The sequence below is a fragment of the Paroedura picta genome, chromosome 1 (assembly GCF_049243985.1).
Source record: "Paroedura picta isolate Pp20150507F chromosome 1, Ppicta_v3.0, whole genome shotgun sequence".
Classification (NCBI taxonomy): Eukaryota; Metazoa; Chordata; class Lepidosauria; order Squamata; family Gekkonidae; genus Paroedura; species Paroedura picta.
The window spans coordinates 159,344,300-159,360,394 of NC_135369.1; the positions used below are offsets into that span (position 1 = coordinate 159,344,300).

At 43.5% G+C, this 16,095-nt stretch overlaps 1 protein-coding gene across 4 annotated transcripts in view; it reads left to right on the forward strand.

Annotated features, from left to right (window-relative positions):
- LOC143845327 (uncharacterized) overlaps positions 1 to 16,095 on the forward strand; it is a 467,259-nt gene that overhangs the window by 380,855 nt on the left and 70,309 nt on the right. For all 4 annotated transcript variants that reach the window (XM_077300105.1, XM_077300183.1, XM_077300016.1 and 1 more), the window contains one exon: positions 6,675 to 6,784. In XM_077300105.1, the coding sequence (XP_077156220.1) occupies positions 6,675 to 6,784 (110 nt within the window). The remainder of the gene's footprint in view (positions 1 to 6,674; positions 6,785 to 16,095) is intronic.

The window sequence follows — 16,095 nt, forward strand, 5'->3', positions numbered from 1 at the left end:
TTATAATTGCTCTGGACCTTTGTGTCATCAGCAGAAATATTTTTAATGATCAATGGAGCATAAAGCACAGTATTTTCATTTGATGTCCCTCATCAACAAATTGATTCCGCATTTCCATATGATTAAAGAAACATGGCCTTTCCCTCAAAAGAATTGTTTGAAATCCTAGGGAAAAAAATGAGCCACCGAAAGAGAGCTCACAGCAGTTACGGAAAACTTGTCTAGACTGGAGGGGCAAGGATCACATAAACAACTTGTTTGGTCATAGAATCATAGAATAATAGAGTTGGAAAGGGACCTCATGGGTCATCTAGTCCAACCCCCTGCACTATGCAGGACACTCACATCCCAATCGCTCATCTACTGTAACCTGCCACCCCTTTGCCTTCACAGAATCAGCCTCTCCGTCAGATGGCTATCTAGCATCTGTTTAAAAATTTCCGAAGATGGAAACCCACCACCTCCCGAGGAAGCCTGTTCCACTGAGAAACCGCTCTAACTGTCAGGAACTTCTTCCGGATGTTGAGACGGAATTTCTGTTGGATTAATTTCATCCCATTTGTTCTGGTCTGTCCCTCTGGGGCAAGAGAGAACAATTCTACTTCATCCTCCATATGGCATCCTTTTAAATACTTGAAGATGGTTATCAGATCCCCTCACAGTCGTCTCCTTTCTAGGTTAAACAGACCAAGCTCCCACAACCTTTCTTCATACGTCTTGGTCTCCAAACCCCTCACCATCTTTGTTGCCCTCCTCTGGACACGTTCCAGTTTGTCAACATCCCTCTTCAATTGGGGTGCCCCAAACTGAACACAATACTCCAAGTGAGGCCGAACCAGAGCAGAGTAAAGCGTTACCATCACCTCTCGTGATCTGGACACGATACTCCGTTTGATAGAGCCCAAATGCAGAATGGTCAATGCATTCTGTTCCATTAATGCCTGAGATGGTAAGTCTCAGAAACGGCCAAAGCAGTGTGCTCTCCTAGGCCAGTTGTTCTTAACCTTCCTAATGCTGCGACCCTTTAATACAGTTCCTCATGTTTGTTTGTTTGTTTATTTATTTATCATACTTATAAATACTTGTGGTGACCACCAACCATAAAATGATGCAAGTGTTCTTTCACAGAAATTAAACTGAAACTGACCAATGGCGTGAAGATCCATTGTTCATGATTGTATATAAATTGTTTTTCCCCCAGGGTTTCTCAGTTCATTTCTGCCTCTTGTCCCACCATGTCGATCTCGCTCTTTTCCACTGCTCCAGACAGACGAACGCTCTATCTTGATCTACCTCGCAGGGCTGTTGTGTGGATGGCACACCCCCCCAGCCAAGCTGCCTGTCCTGCCACGACCCCTGTGAAAGTGTCGTTCGATCCCCAAAGGGGTCCCAACCCCAGGTTGAGAACCACTGTCCTAGGAGATTTCCTTTTTAGAAGGGATGAAAGGAAGTGATAAAGGACTGTGATCCCATGATGCATCCCATGCACACAAGCTAGTCATGGTTTGCATAAAATGCTGTTTTGGAAAAAGCCTTGGCTGCTTCTTGAAATCAGTGAGTCTTAAAAAGGCTGAAGTCTGACTATCTTGAGTTTGGATTGCATGTACCCATGTATAATATGTATGTGACAGAGTAATTAAAGGTTATCCAGATGACAGCTGTTATGCACCCATATTTGTCCAGTTCTGCCTCTTCATACTGCTGCAGCAATTCCTCCATCTATCTGGAATACCTAGAAACAGGCATCTTACAATTGCTGTTCACCCAGCTTTTCTAACTCTGGGGATTTGGCTTATATAATTATATTGGGGGAATGATCATTTTTTAAAATCCCTGGCAAAGCGAGCTGCAATGATACTTCCTGACCTGTTTAGAATAATCCAAAGTTTGCAGGTCCACATGCAGGTAATTTAGTTACCTGACTAAATAACATTTAGACAAGGGTTAGGCCATGGCCACCAATTTTTGCCGAGCCTTAGTAGAACTGTGCTGAACTGCTCCTGACACAGTAGCACCTTCTCAGGGAACATAACATAGCAAACATGTGGGTTTTGAGTCACTTTCCGTTTGTGTTCTTTAAGGAATACTGTGTCATTTTGCCATAGTCCTTGCTGCACAGCACCCTGGCCACTGCTCAGGCACAGGGCTTCTACTGGACACATATAAATGACCATAGAAGACTTTGCTAGAACAGGACAACAACAGTGGATTTAATCCTGAACTGCTGGGGTCAATAGTGCAACAGCAAGATTGTACCAGCAGTGCTTGTTTTGCAGTACTGGCTCCTGTGGTCAGGATTTACAGAAAGGTAACTGATTTACCTTTCAGTACCCCCCCTGTGCCTACCTGCTTCATTAAAAACCAGCTTGGTGTACTGGTTAGGAGCATGACTTCTAATCTGGCGAGCCGGGTTTGATTCCCCGCTCCCCCACATGCAGCCAGCTGGGTGACCTTGGGCTCACCATGGCACTTATAAAGCTGTTCTGGTAGAGCAGCTCTCTCAGCCTCACCCACCTCACAGGGTGTCTGTTGTAAAGTAGATCCTGTGGACTTTTCCTGGCACTGAAGTGTTACCTATGAAAGTCATTACCAAGTAAGTGGGTCGTGAGAAATCAGTTAACTGGAATATTTATACTCCCCCCCCCCCCAAATTGGTGATGGTTTGACACCAGTATTTCTGTCCTTGTAAGTTTGTTTCTGGAAATCAAGTGGAACAGCCTTTGATACCCTTGTTTAGGCTCTTCCCACATAGCAATTTGATGGTGTGCTTGCTCAGTTTGTTAAGAAGAACAGCAAGGTGGTGCACTGTGGGAAAACTGAGCCATAATTATTTGGTTAAGTACTCAAGAGTGGCAGAAACAGGTTTGAAATAAATGATTAGGATTTCCGCTACCTCTTTAGCTTCTTATATATTGTAATTACAATATTGATTCCTACTTTAAGATTGGTCCATTGCCAAATGAATGCAACCTATTTGGACTGGTTAAATCAGCAAACAAGAACACCACATTGATTGCTAGCATTTTGTTCCAATTAGTAATTAGGAACTACCCTAAATCCATTAGCAGCGTTTATGAGAGCTGAAGACAAGACTGGGGTTTCTGTGTACTTTGGGATCTGCCTGGGTATACAGAAAATTACTAGTTTGTAAAAGGTTTCTGAAAATTGATCATCCAAACATGATCTGATAGTGGGGTAGATTCAACCATCTTCTCAGGAACCTTCCTCCAGCCTGCCTAAGGAAATTTCCTCCATCTTAAGTGGCTGTTCCTTCAACAGAAGGACCTGTAGGGTTGACAGTCTGCTGGCCAGCGGAAAGGACTTACCAGGAGCAGGAGGGAGGCCCAGGGGCTATTATACACTTACCAATTTTCACTGAAGTCAGTTCTCTGACCCTGTTCAGTCTCCCCTTTTTAAACCATTCCTGCTTATGCATGTGAGCTAATACTGCAGTGGGCCTTTTTCTTCCTACTATAGTAGACTGAAGTAAACAATTATGCATTTAAGAGCGTTATTTCCAAGTGGGAACTTCCTCCATTGTACTGGGAGCTCATTGGTTGGTTATGGTCAGCAGCAATGTCACCTGACTGACACATGTGCTTGCAGAGGCTCCTGGGAATTGTAGTTCATGGGCTTTCCATTCAGTCATTGGTGTGAGGCAGCCCAGGAGAGGAGACAAAAACATGATCACATTTATGCATGTAAAAAATGGCATCCTTAGAACTATCTTAAAAGAAAAGTTGTAGCAAAGCAAGTTTACAATACTGCGAGTAAACAACGTGGAAAAGGTTCTCAACCTTACCGGGACCGCAACTTCAACTTCAGTGGCAGTGTGCGTACACGCAGGCGCACAACAATCGAGGCGGTGTGGAGGCGGCCAGTGACTCCACTGGCCACCTGCCACCACCACCACCACCACCGTGGGCCGCCGCCAGCAATCTGGCAACCCCGGGGAAGGGGCCAAGTGGCCCCAAATGGGGTCGCGACCCCAAGGTTGAGAACCACTAATGTAGAAGAAAAGTTGGTTTTTATGCCCTATTTTTCACTACCTGAAGGAGTCTCAAAGCAGCTTAAAATCACCTTGCCTTCCTCTCCCCACAACAGACACTATGAGGTTGGTGGGGCTGAGAGAACAGCTCTGTGAGAACAGCTCTAACGAGATTGTGATGAGCCCAGGCTGGCTGCATATGGAGGAGTAGGGAATCAAACCCAGCTTGCCTGATTAGAAGCCACTACTCTTGACCACTATACCAGTGGCAAAAGAAGACATTCCATGTTCTCATGCTGCACAGGATCCTCTGCTGGAGGTTGCCCAGGCCCTTAGCACAGGTGTTTCAAGTTTGCTGCCGTACAAGGAAGCTGGAAAAAGAATCCATGAACTGACATAACTTAGAAGTTTAGCCAGTAAGGCCTGAGCCCCATTTTCTGTGGGGCACTTGGATACAGAAGAGTGCAACAACATGAAGACTTCCCACTGATAATCTGAAGTAGTACAGTTAGCGTGGGGTAGGGGTTAAGAGCGGTGGCTCCTAATCTGATAAGCCCGTTCCCCCACATGCAGCCAGCTGGGTGACCTTGGGCTCGCCAAGCACTGATAAAGCTGTTCTGACTGAGCAGTAATATCAGGGCTCTCTCAGTCTCAGCCACCTCACAGGGTGTCTGTTGTGGGGAGAGGAAAAGGAAGGCAATTGTAAGCCACTTTGAGACTCCTTAGGGTAGAGAAAAGCGGCATATAAGAACCAACCCTTCCCTTTCAGTAATATCAGGGCTCTCTCAGCCTCACCTACCTCACAGGGCGTCTGTTGTTGGAGAGGAATGGGAAGGCGACTGTAAGCCACTTTGAGACTCCTTTGGGTAGAGAAAAGCAACATATAAGAACCAACTCTTCTTCTTCTACAACAATTGCCAGGTTTCCTCGGCCCTCCTGTGGGATACCAGAGGATAAGGCTGCCAGATTTATGTTGGGAATCTCTTCTAGATTTGTCAATGGAACTTGGGAAGGATAGGGACCTCAGTACAGTTCAGTGCCATAGAGAACATCAAAAGCATCCATTTCCCCCCCAGGGGAACTGATCTCTGTCATCTGGAGATGAGCTGTAATTCCAGGGGCTCCTCAGGTCCTACTTGGAGGCTGGCATCCTTAGGCACAGGCCCAGAACATGACAACCCCCGAGTCTTAAGGATACGCAACTCATGATGCACATGCAAATGTTTCTCTTGAAATAAGTAATTTCTTGCTGGGGAGAATACGGCTTCAGCTGGGAGCTTTATTTCTGAATTTCTGCTTCAGAGATCTCAGGCAACACAGATTTTGTGTTGGCTGGATATTTCATTTATCATTTTTATGGCTTTTTAAAGTTGTTTAGAAGAAGAAGGGGGATCCAAATCTTGGCTGTTAAGTCCCCCTGTATTATAAATAACGGCATTAAAAACATCAAACAAATATATTGAGGTAAACACAGACTCTGAGCTGCCATCCCATCATTTAAAGAGGGATAGGCCAAGTCTAGCAAAACGACAGCACACCACACCTTCTTTCGTGTCCTTCAAACAGAAAATTCCGTTTTTTTGTAAATTCAAACAGAAAATACCCTTGTATTTCTACACATCACACAAAGAAAAATGCCATGTATGAAAGTAAGTTTTGTATGGGTAGGCAGTAGACCAGGGGTTAACAAGCTGCAACCCTCCAGATGTCCATGGACTGCAATTCCCATGAGCCCCTGCCAGCAAACGCTGGCAGGGGCTCATGGGAATTGTAGTCCATGAACATCTGGAGGGCCACAGGTTGACTACCCCTGCTCTAGAGGACAACCTTACAGAAAGCTGACAGAACAAACCTTTCTCCACCTTTCCCTCCCCCAAACAACCTGCTGTTTTCTCTCTGAGAATCAGGAGAATTGAGTGAAATCACCACTGGTTCCTTCTTCCCAGCTTGCAATTCTGCTTGGTCCTCCAACATTCCCTGTTCCATCATGTGCTGCTTTTTCTTACAGGCCTCTTCTGAGAGGAATTTTGAGGCACACAGCAAGCTACTGCGCGAAGGGGAAATGTTGGCATGGCAATCAGCAAGTAATTTGGTGAAGTCAGCCTTGAAGGACTGTTGTGATACTATTTAAGCAGTTGTGCTCTACCTGTGTGCTTAGTAGTGATGCCTGGTGGTCAGTGTTGGCTAGAAACAATGGCTCCTTTGTTCAAGGTGGGCTTCTTTCAGTGAATGTGCTTTGCTCAAGCAAGGAGCAGCAGGTTTCAGCTCTTTCCATCAGCTGATATGTGAGTTGTAATCTTCTTGCTCCTGTCTGAGAGACTCCCTTGTTGAAGGTGGGCTCCTGCCTACTTCCTGCTTCTTCAGGAAGAGGAGGTTAGTCTCTACGTGTGCTTGCTGAAGCAAGGAGAAGACTCCATTAAGGCCCTCAGCTCTCCATCTGCTGGTGTGTAGGCATGTAATTTGCTTGAGCCAACCATAGAGGCTTGCAATGTGTTTTCTTTGTAACAATGTTTTAAGCTTTTGTAAGGAGACTAAAGCAGATGAATATTTTATGTTTTCTGTAAATAACCATCCAGTAAAGCTTCTCTCTCTTTTAAACCTCAAAGTACTGTGAATCTGGATCTGTGCTTCATCCACAAAGGTAACTAATAACTTCATACTTTCAAAACACTCTGTTACTCTGCAGCTCTGTTTTCTGGGGTGCCTCAGGACCAACCAAGTTCTAAAGCCCCAACAGGAAAGCGGAGAAATATTAATTCCGTCAACTCCTTGCATGAACTCTTCCACTGGTTCCAAGTGAGTAAACAATAAAATATACATATTATTTTCAAGCAGAAAGTTACTTATGCACATGCAAATGTACATAAATTTATTTGGTTAAATCAGTCTGTTGACTAGAAACTCAGATGATGAGCATTCGTTGGGGTGATCTCTCTACTACTGTTGTGTGGTGGGAAAATTTGGGGGCTGATTTGTTCAAGATTATATATATCTTGGTTCCTGTTGATATACCTCAAATGATCAGTAGATGCTAGATTGTTTTCCTAACTGATTGAGCCGCTTGTTAAAAAGCCTTGTTCTTGCTGACCAAAGTGAATTTCCAGAGATTGTTACCACGATAACACTCATGGTGATTCTTGAATGTTCCCAGTGCCACTGCTAGTGGATCTCCATTATAATAAAAGTTTTCACCAGTTTCCTTTTTAATTTTTTATCCTGGATTTCTGGGTGTCTCGTTACTATTTTGGGATTCTCCATAACAGCAGAGAGACCAGGGGATGGGCCGGGAGGCTGGTGCGCCCTTTCCAGGAGCTTGTTAAATAAGAAGTTAGTTTAATTTTTGTGTGTGCAGTACCTTGCCTGAGCAAAACAAAGACACATTCATCTCAGCAGTCATAAAGCCCACCGTGCAAAGCAGCAATTCTTCTCAGGGAAAACGATCTGTGTGATTTGGAGATTACTTGTAAATTTGAAAGATCTCCAGGTACCACTAGGAGGTTAGCAATCCTAGCAAGACCTAAGAATATATTTTCTCAGGGGCAGAAATGGCTACCAAGGCAAGGGGAAACCTGGGAAGAAAGGAATCCTTGTGCAGGCTGTGCACAGTCCTTGCACTGGATCCAGGTGGAGTAGCTCTTGGCTAGGGACCTGAAGATCCCCAGGAATTTCAGCTCATCTCTAAACTATAGAGATCAGTTTACTGGAGAAAAGTGCTACTTGGGAGGGGGGACTCTGTGGCATTGGATGCAGCCCTCTCCTGCTTGAATATCTGAATCTCACTGCTTGCAACAGCTTTCCTCCAGCTTTCTCTGTAGAGGCCCAGGTCACAAAAGTGGTGTGGCTGGCATTCTTCTGTCTACATCAAGCAAGGCTACTAGTGCCCTTCCTGGCTCGTCTCCAGATTGGACTTCTGTAACTTGCTCTACATGGGCGTGTCCATGACTTGCAAACTGCAGCTAGGGCACTAGAACACCTTGGAGAGACCATATTCAGCCTGTGCTGAGGCAGCTGCGTTGGTTGCCAGTTGAATTCTGGATCAAGTTCAAGGTCTTGGTTCTGACCTTTAAGGTTATCCACAGTCTGGACCCAGTCTGAAGGACCATCTTTACTCCCTGTGCCCCTGGCAGAATGCTTCACTCTGCAAATACCAACAGGTTGGTGATCCCTGGCCTGCATGAGGTTCACCTGGCCTTAGCCAGGGTTTTTTTGGTCCTGCCTGGTGGAATGAGTTCCCAGAAGAGCTGCAGGCCCTGTACTTCCACAAGGCTTGTGAGACAGATCTCTTCTGCAAGGTGTTTGCTTAAGGTCAGGTCGAGGAGACATCATAGGTCCCTTCTCCTAAACTGATCTCTGTTATTCCCCATCTGGGTCGCATCTCCTTCCTGGGTATTGGCAGATGGGGTTGGGTGGGGTGGGTGGGTATTATTACTTGTATAAAATATGTTGTTGTTTTTATTTATTTACTTGAAATTTTGATGTTAGCTGCTGTGAGCCGACTGGCCGGGACCATCAGTCTACAATCACAAACACACACACCAAACATTCTTCCAGTGGGGCTTTAAGAAGAAATTTGGGGGGGGGGATTGGGAGGATCAAATGCAGGGGGGGGGGGTGAAGCAGATCCAGCTTTCCCCTCCTATTCCTTTTCCATTGTATGTGAATTAAACAAGGTCACCACAAACCAGACAGATGAGCTGATAAGCCACTCTGTCCTCCTGACTCCTCCCTGGGTTAGTTAATTTTTTAAAAACCATATATGTTTTAACAATTTAAATCTCTCCCCCACTGGAGTAACCCCTCTGGGTTTCCGGAGTAACCTTGGGGTTACTCTAAATTTGTTCTTGGGGTTGCTGGTAACCCAGGTTGAGAATGACTGGGTTAGATCAACATTTTCTCATTTAAATTATTTAAGAACCCTTAGGATATATGATGCAATATGAACTTGGATCTTTATTAGTTTTTAATTTGTCCATGAATCCTAGAACTTGATTTGATTTGATTTATTGGATTTATAAAACCGCCCCTCTTGGCAAAGCCATCTCTGGGCGGTGTTCAACAATTTAAAAACCAGTAATACAATAAAACAAGATAAAGTTATTTAAAACCATCGCAGGACTGCAGTCGGCATCCTTATAATTCCCGGCCCAATGCAAAGGATTGTTTAGCTCAGATGTTATGAAGGGGGTACCTAGTTGTTACTTGTAGCCTGGCCTCAATCAAATGCATGGTGGAAAAGCTCCTTCTCACAGGCCCTGTAGAACTACTTGTAACCTGGCCCATATCTCTTCTGGGAGCTTATTTTACCATGTGGAGGCCAGGACCCAAAAGGCCCTGACTCTGGTCAAGGCCAGGTGGACATCTCTTGGGCCAGGGACCATTAGTCTGTTGGAACCAACAGTAGCCAAGAGTAACACTCTTGAGCGGGTATATTCAGGTATGTGAGCCCCAGACCTTAAAGGTGAAACCCAGCATCTTGAACCTAATCTGATAGTCCACTGTGAGCCAATGCAACTGCCTGAGCACAGGGCATAAATGAGGCATCCACCATGGTGTTCTGGTGAAAACTCTGGCAGCTGTATTTTGGACCAGCTGTACCTTCTGAAGGAGGGAACCACTCACTGGCTGGTTTTAGGAGCCAAGAGGGGTAAGGGTCCAAGGGGCATGTGGTTGGTCTCAGCCTAACTAGTATCCTATCCACCTCATCCTGGGACAGACATCTGAAGCTCTCTTGTCACCTCTATTTGACTCAGATTTTCAGACCTCCTTCCTGAAAACAGCTTGTCCCACATTATCCATGTGAACACAGATGCCAAGAATTCATTCAACTTCTCTGGCATCTCTGCATCTTCCTTATGCAATCATTTCACTCTAGTGGCCTACCTGTCTCCATGGCTGGTTTCCTGATTCTGATAAATTTGAGGAAATGTTCAGTGCTCAATATTTTCTAACAATTTTCTCCTCCGGTGCTAATTTGCTTGCTTTATTGTCAGTTTGCAGTTGTTTTGCCAGGACGTGTGTTCCTTTCTGTTTACCTTATTCAGTTAAATATTCAGCATTTGTAGTTAAATCTTCGTGCTTCAAATGGCATCCTTAATTTGGATCATTAACTGCGCTGGCATTCTTTCACATTCGGTACCTTTCCTAATCCAATTCTCTCTGGACATTCAGTTAACGTGGCTTTACACAGTTTCCAAATATTCTGGAAGGATTTGAAGAACCTAAATCTTTCTTTCAGCTCCCTTCTTGCATATCCCTTCACTTTTGTTGTTCTAACTTTGTGGGATTTGGGGAACAACTTTCCATTGACATAAATGCTGAACTAAATAGAACAGAGATTACTTTCCACAGTTGGTACAACAGCATCTACATTTGATACCGGGTCTTGAACACTCAGTCCAGGCAGGGTCATTTCCCATCAAGTCATCTTCATGGACGACTGACCTAACATGCAATCATTTATGATGTCCAGAAACCTTGCATCCGTGGTATGACCAGAGCACACATTCGCCAAATCCATGTATGGAAAATAGAAACATATATTGTTTGCTTTGGTCGCTTTCCTTATTTCCTTCTCCATCTCAATATATGCTCCATAGTTTTGACTAGGGAAATAATTCACCTTCACCTTTAAATAACCTGAAGGACCCATGTGTCTCCACCTATAGTGATTCCAATGGGGGAGTTTATTCCACTGATGTTTTCTAGCTTATCTGATTTTATACTCTCGTTGAGATACAAAACAAACAACACCGTCATCAAAACATCCTTCCCTGCCCTGTCAATACAGTTTACATCTGGGAATAAATGTATCCCATTGATTTCTCTTATTCTGCCAGGTTTCTGAATTGCCCACTGTAATCTATGTTGTCATTTAGCACCAAGCAGTACAGCAATCATTTGCAAGTGAACTGGCCTGTCCACAGCAGAAAATTCAGGTGCAAACAATTGCTGTAACACAACTGTAGCACCATATCTGACAATGGCACCTAAGATGAATAGTAAACGATAGGGGAATTTTTTTCCCATGGAAGTTGATCTTTCTGCATGATTGTATTCCAGCTTTAAACAATTGCAGGTAGTGTGTGCTTCATGGTAACAATGGGGGAAGGGAACACAGAAAGCAACCCTGAAAACAGATTCAAGTTGTTTGCATGCAGCTCAGTCTGCTATACATACAATAAGCTCTATGATTGTCCATGACAAAAGCTGAATCAAGCATTTCTTGAACGTAACTTGTACGGATGAAGAGAGAGTGCATAGCAGGGTGTTTCCTCTGAATGATCCACATTTGTCATATGCTGTCTCTAAAGAAACCTAGCGTGCACCACCAGTGTTTAGATGCTTTATTGCAATTTTACCTGTCCTGCCAGGTTTTTCATAATAGTAACGGAGAAAGTGACCTATCAGTCGACTGCAATCAGAATAGATGATGAGAAAACACTGACAGCTGGACTATCAGTTGTAGAAGCAAATGACCACCTTTATTTTCATGCAGCTATGTTGTAACGTGGACCAGTTATAAAACACATTTTCATAGTGGCTTCCTCAGTGACATAACTGTGAGGTGAAATGAAATATACATATGTATGATATCCTTTAATGAAAATAAATACAACCTTATTGAGTTGTTTGTTGTCTGTTACTTACACAGTTTCCAAGTTGATGAAACACTCTTAAGTAAAGCTTCTTAATTCCAATACATCACACACTTAAAACCAAAAAGAAACAGAGCTGGGGTGGTTATGCACTCACAGTTTTTCATTGAAGTCAGATCACTGACACTGTTCAATCGCCCCTTTTTAAATCTGCTCTTTATTTTTGCATACCATAGTAGACTGAAGTAAAGGGTTTTGCTTTTATGACCGTTTATGCACTGGGAACTTCACTGCCCCACCCCCCTGTCAGGAGTACAGATCGGGGGTGGATGAGGTGCATCAGGCCAAATGCTCCCCCATGTGGGTGCAGGAAGAGATGGAGCAACCTGTCATGACTAAAACTCCAGCCTGCAACCTGGCATGAAACCTTCAGTGCATAAACGGTCTAAGAGAGCCTTCCTCAAGTGGGAGAGTACTTCATCCACTGTTCTCGGAGCTCATCGGTAGGCTGTGGTCAACAGCAATGTTACCTGACCTACACATGCTGCTGGCAGAGCCTCATGGGAATTGTAGTTCATGGTCTTCCATTCAGCCTTTGTTGTAAGGTAGCTCAGGGGAGGAGACGTGCCCTAAAAAGCATGCCCTAAAAAGTGTCCCTGGAATCGGCTTTCAGGGGAAAAACTGTAGCAAAGCAAGTTTACAGTACTGTGAGGAAATGACAGAAAATTCCATGAGGGGTGAAATGCTCTGATGGGTTTTCTGTCTGCCACATGCAGAATCAAAAACACAAATGTCTTTTTTTGTAGACTTTTTGTGAGGTTTCCTGTTGTGCATAATCGGCCCTGGTTTCAATATGAGTTTTTGATAACAGAAACACAAAAACAGTAGAGAGTACAAATTCAGGCATTGTAATCAAAGATGCAATATATTAAAAAAAATCATGAGCTCCACAATAATCGATAATGAAGTCCCATGCAAAGCAAAATATAAATCCATGTTTGGTTCTGTGGCTCTTTGTTCAAAGTATAGCAGTGAAGCACTGCACTGAATCCATGTTTGGCTCTCTGGCTTGACAGACATTCCAGGTAATTCAGTCTGTTTTGAATTTCTATTTCAATTAGTCACAGGAGATCAGACATTGTGTCTTGTACAAGAGTGAAATTGCAGCATGTTCACAAGTCCAAGGGGACCTGAAGGGAACTTGCCCCTTGTGACTTTTAGTTGATTTTTACCAGTTTTAGTTAATTGTTTTCATTTAGATCATTGGTTGCTATTTTATCATTTGGGCCCATTTCACACACATTGGATAATGCACTATCAGTGTGCTTTTGTACTGGATTTTACAGGAAAAACTACTTCTAAAGTTCATTGGAAGTGTATTACCTAATGTGTATGGAATATGAATTAATTCTTTAGTGATTAATGGAGTAGTGCCACTATATGCCTGCTAGGCTAGGAAATCTCCTACCAACTGTCAATCCAGAAGCCAATGGGAGAGGGGTTTTTTAAGCAATTGGTGACAAGATGATATTGCTTCTTGTAAAAATACAAAAATGACACTATGCCTTTCTAGAAATTTCTAGGAACTCTGTGATAAAACTACAGTGTCTAGTAATTCCTAGGGAGGCCTGATGTCATTTCCAGATTTTCATGGCATTGACACGTCAGAATCACAGAATCATAGAGTTGGAAGGGGCCACACAGGCCATCTAGTCCAACCCCCTGCTCAATGCAGGATCAGTCCAAAGTATCCTAAAGCATCCAAGAAAAATCTGTATCCAACCTTTCCTTGAAGACTGCCAGTGAGGGGGAGCTCACCAACTCCTTAGGCAGCCTATTCCACTGCTGAACTACTCTGACTGTGAAATTATTTTTCCTGATATCTAGCCTATATCGTTGTACTTGCAGTTTAAACCCATTACTGCGTGTCCTTTCCTCTGCAGCCAATGGGAACAGCATCCTGCCCTCCTCCAAATGACAACCTTTCAAATACTTAAAGAGGGCTATGTTCAACTGGAAAGATTTGTATCAAAGGAGAATAAAAGAATAAAGCATGCATAGAAACACACTGAAAAAGTCATACAAGGTTAGCTAAGAGGAAGTCAAGGAGGAAAGGGGAGAATTTCAGGGGAAGGCAATAATTACAGTTTTCAATTAAAGAGGTTCACAGAGAGAAGAAGAGAAAGACCCAAGCAGACTTAGGAGTGTATATACAGATATGAGAACACACACAGTGGTAGGGAGCAAGATAATTTATATGGCAAAATGCTCCCTGGGGCAATCTGACATATTTGCCCCCAAAACAATCTCGATGGGTTTTCTAAATGTGAACAATGATTTGGGAGAAGCTTGATGGGGTTTCCTGAGGTGGACTAAAGGTATAAATGGTGCTTGATGACCCTAAAAATAGCAGATGGGACAAGCTACCAGTCTTGATGAAAAGAATTAAATGTTGCTTAATTGGGGTAAAAGAGTGAAGGGAATTGAGGCTGGATGTTGATGAAATTATAGAATCATAGAATCAGAGTTGGAAGGGGCCATACAGGCCATCTAGTCCCAACCCCCTGCTCAACGCAGGATCAGCCCTAAGCATCCTAAAGCATCCAAGAAAAGTGTGTATCCAACCTTTGCTTGAAGACTTCCAGTGAGGGAGAGCTCACCACCTCCCTAGGCAGCCTATTCCACTGATGAACTACTCTGACTGTGAAAACGTTTTCCTGATATCTAGCCTATATCGTTGTACTTGAAGTTTAAACCCATTACTGCGTGTCCTCTCCTCTGCAGCCAGCAGAAACAGCATCCTGCCCTCCTCCAAGTGACAACCTTTCAAATACTTAAAGAGGGCTAACCATGTCACCTCTCAACCTCCTTTTCTCCAGGCTGAACATTCCCAAGTCCCTCAACCTATCTTCATAGGGCTTGGCCCCAGGTCATCCTCGTCGCTTTCCTCTGTACCCTTTCAATTTTATCTATGTCCCTGCCTCCTTGATCTCCTGCCTGTTGTCAGGCGGGGCTTGGCAACTATATAACGGAGAAATGATAAATATATTTAAATACAATAAAAATTCTGTTGATCTGTTGGTGGCATTGTTCTTCATGGTTCCATGTGGGTTCTATCTATTCTAGGTAGCAGTAATTATTGGGCGTTCCCAAACATACAAGCATGCTTACATACACATATATTCATGTGTACTGATATGCATATTGACCCCTCTACTTCCAGGATGGGAACTTACCTTAAGCAGTTCCGCACCCAGGAAAAATAGTGAAATACTTACCTTTTGCAAAGCCATATTTTTGGCGCGTTGCATGATGTTGTCAGCATTCAGTGACCCAGCAGCAAACTCGCAGCTAAAACCTCCATTTTAAAGTGTTAGTGGGGGAATCGCATAAACTGGATTCCCCCAACTATGTAGGGCGAGCGGCAGGAGAGCTTTGTATTTTTTAATATACAAACTGCCTAGAGCAATGAATAGTGTACAATCGCCTCGGCAGAGCAAAAAAAAAAATCGGGGAAAATATAATTTCTTAAAAGCTTCAACGCTCAGGATTCCAAGGCAGGTAGCAGTAAAAAAAAAAAAAAAAAAAAAGCCCTATGCATAGGCCTTTAAACAGAGAACTTTTATTTTTTTAAAAATTACCTCGCATTGTGGTCCCTTTAAGAGAGGGAGAAAGGTGATTGGCCGCCTGTCTTGATTGACAGGTGGAAGAGAGGAGTGTGTGTAGTGCATTCTCCTCTTCCACCATTTCAAGCAGGTGTGCAGAGTGGCAAGACTCGCAAGAGGGCGGCAGAGGAGCCAGGAGGTGAGGAATTGCCAGAGGTGCGATTTTTTTCTAGCATTACTCAATTATGCTGGAGAAATGCTATTTTTAAGGGTGTGGAAAAGCCCCTTCTTTTTCTCCCAGGCTGTCTAATTTACTCATGCCGGGACCCATCAAGTGTGGTTGATTATTGATGTGATGGAGGAGTTGTATGATCTATATTGTAATTTTATCCTACTTTTATTTTACTTTTGCAGGTTATTGTGTTACTTTGTTAGCTGCCCTGAGACTTCGTGAGGGGTGGGAAATAAATAAAAAATGAGGAAATGGACAAGAATTAGTGAAAAAGCTTGCTGGATCTAACCATGCATGTTCATTTTATATTGATATGATTAGAAGAGTTAATTCCAATGCCCTTTTAACAGTGAAATGAAATGTCCAAAAGGAGATGGAGCTAAATATTTGTTTTTCTGTCCTTGACTTTGAAGATGGCCTGGCAAGTGGACACCAGAGGCTGCATCTGAAAATAGCAATAATGAATCAGAGAGCTAAGGTGGTGGGAATACCATTTGGAAAACAAATAGCTGCCAGTAGTGAATTTAGAACGAAAAAAGATAGAGACCAGGGATGGTGTCTCTCTGCTATAGCCAATGTAGCCCAAGGGGCTTGTGGAAAAGATTGGACTAAACCTGCCCCACACTGGGGAGCAAATCAAATTGTGTTGCATTTTCATCAGCTGTCAGAGGCAGA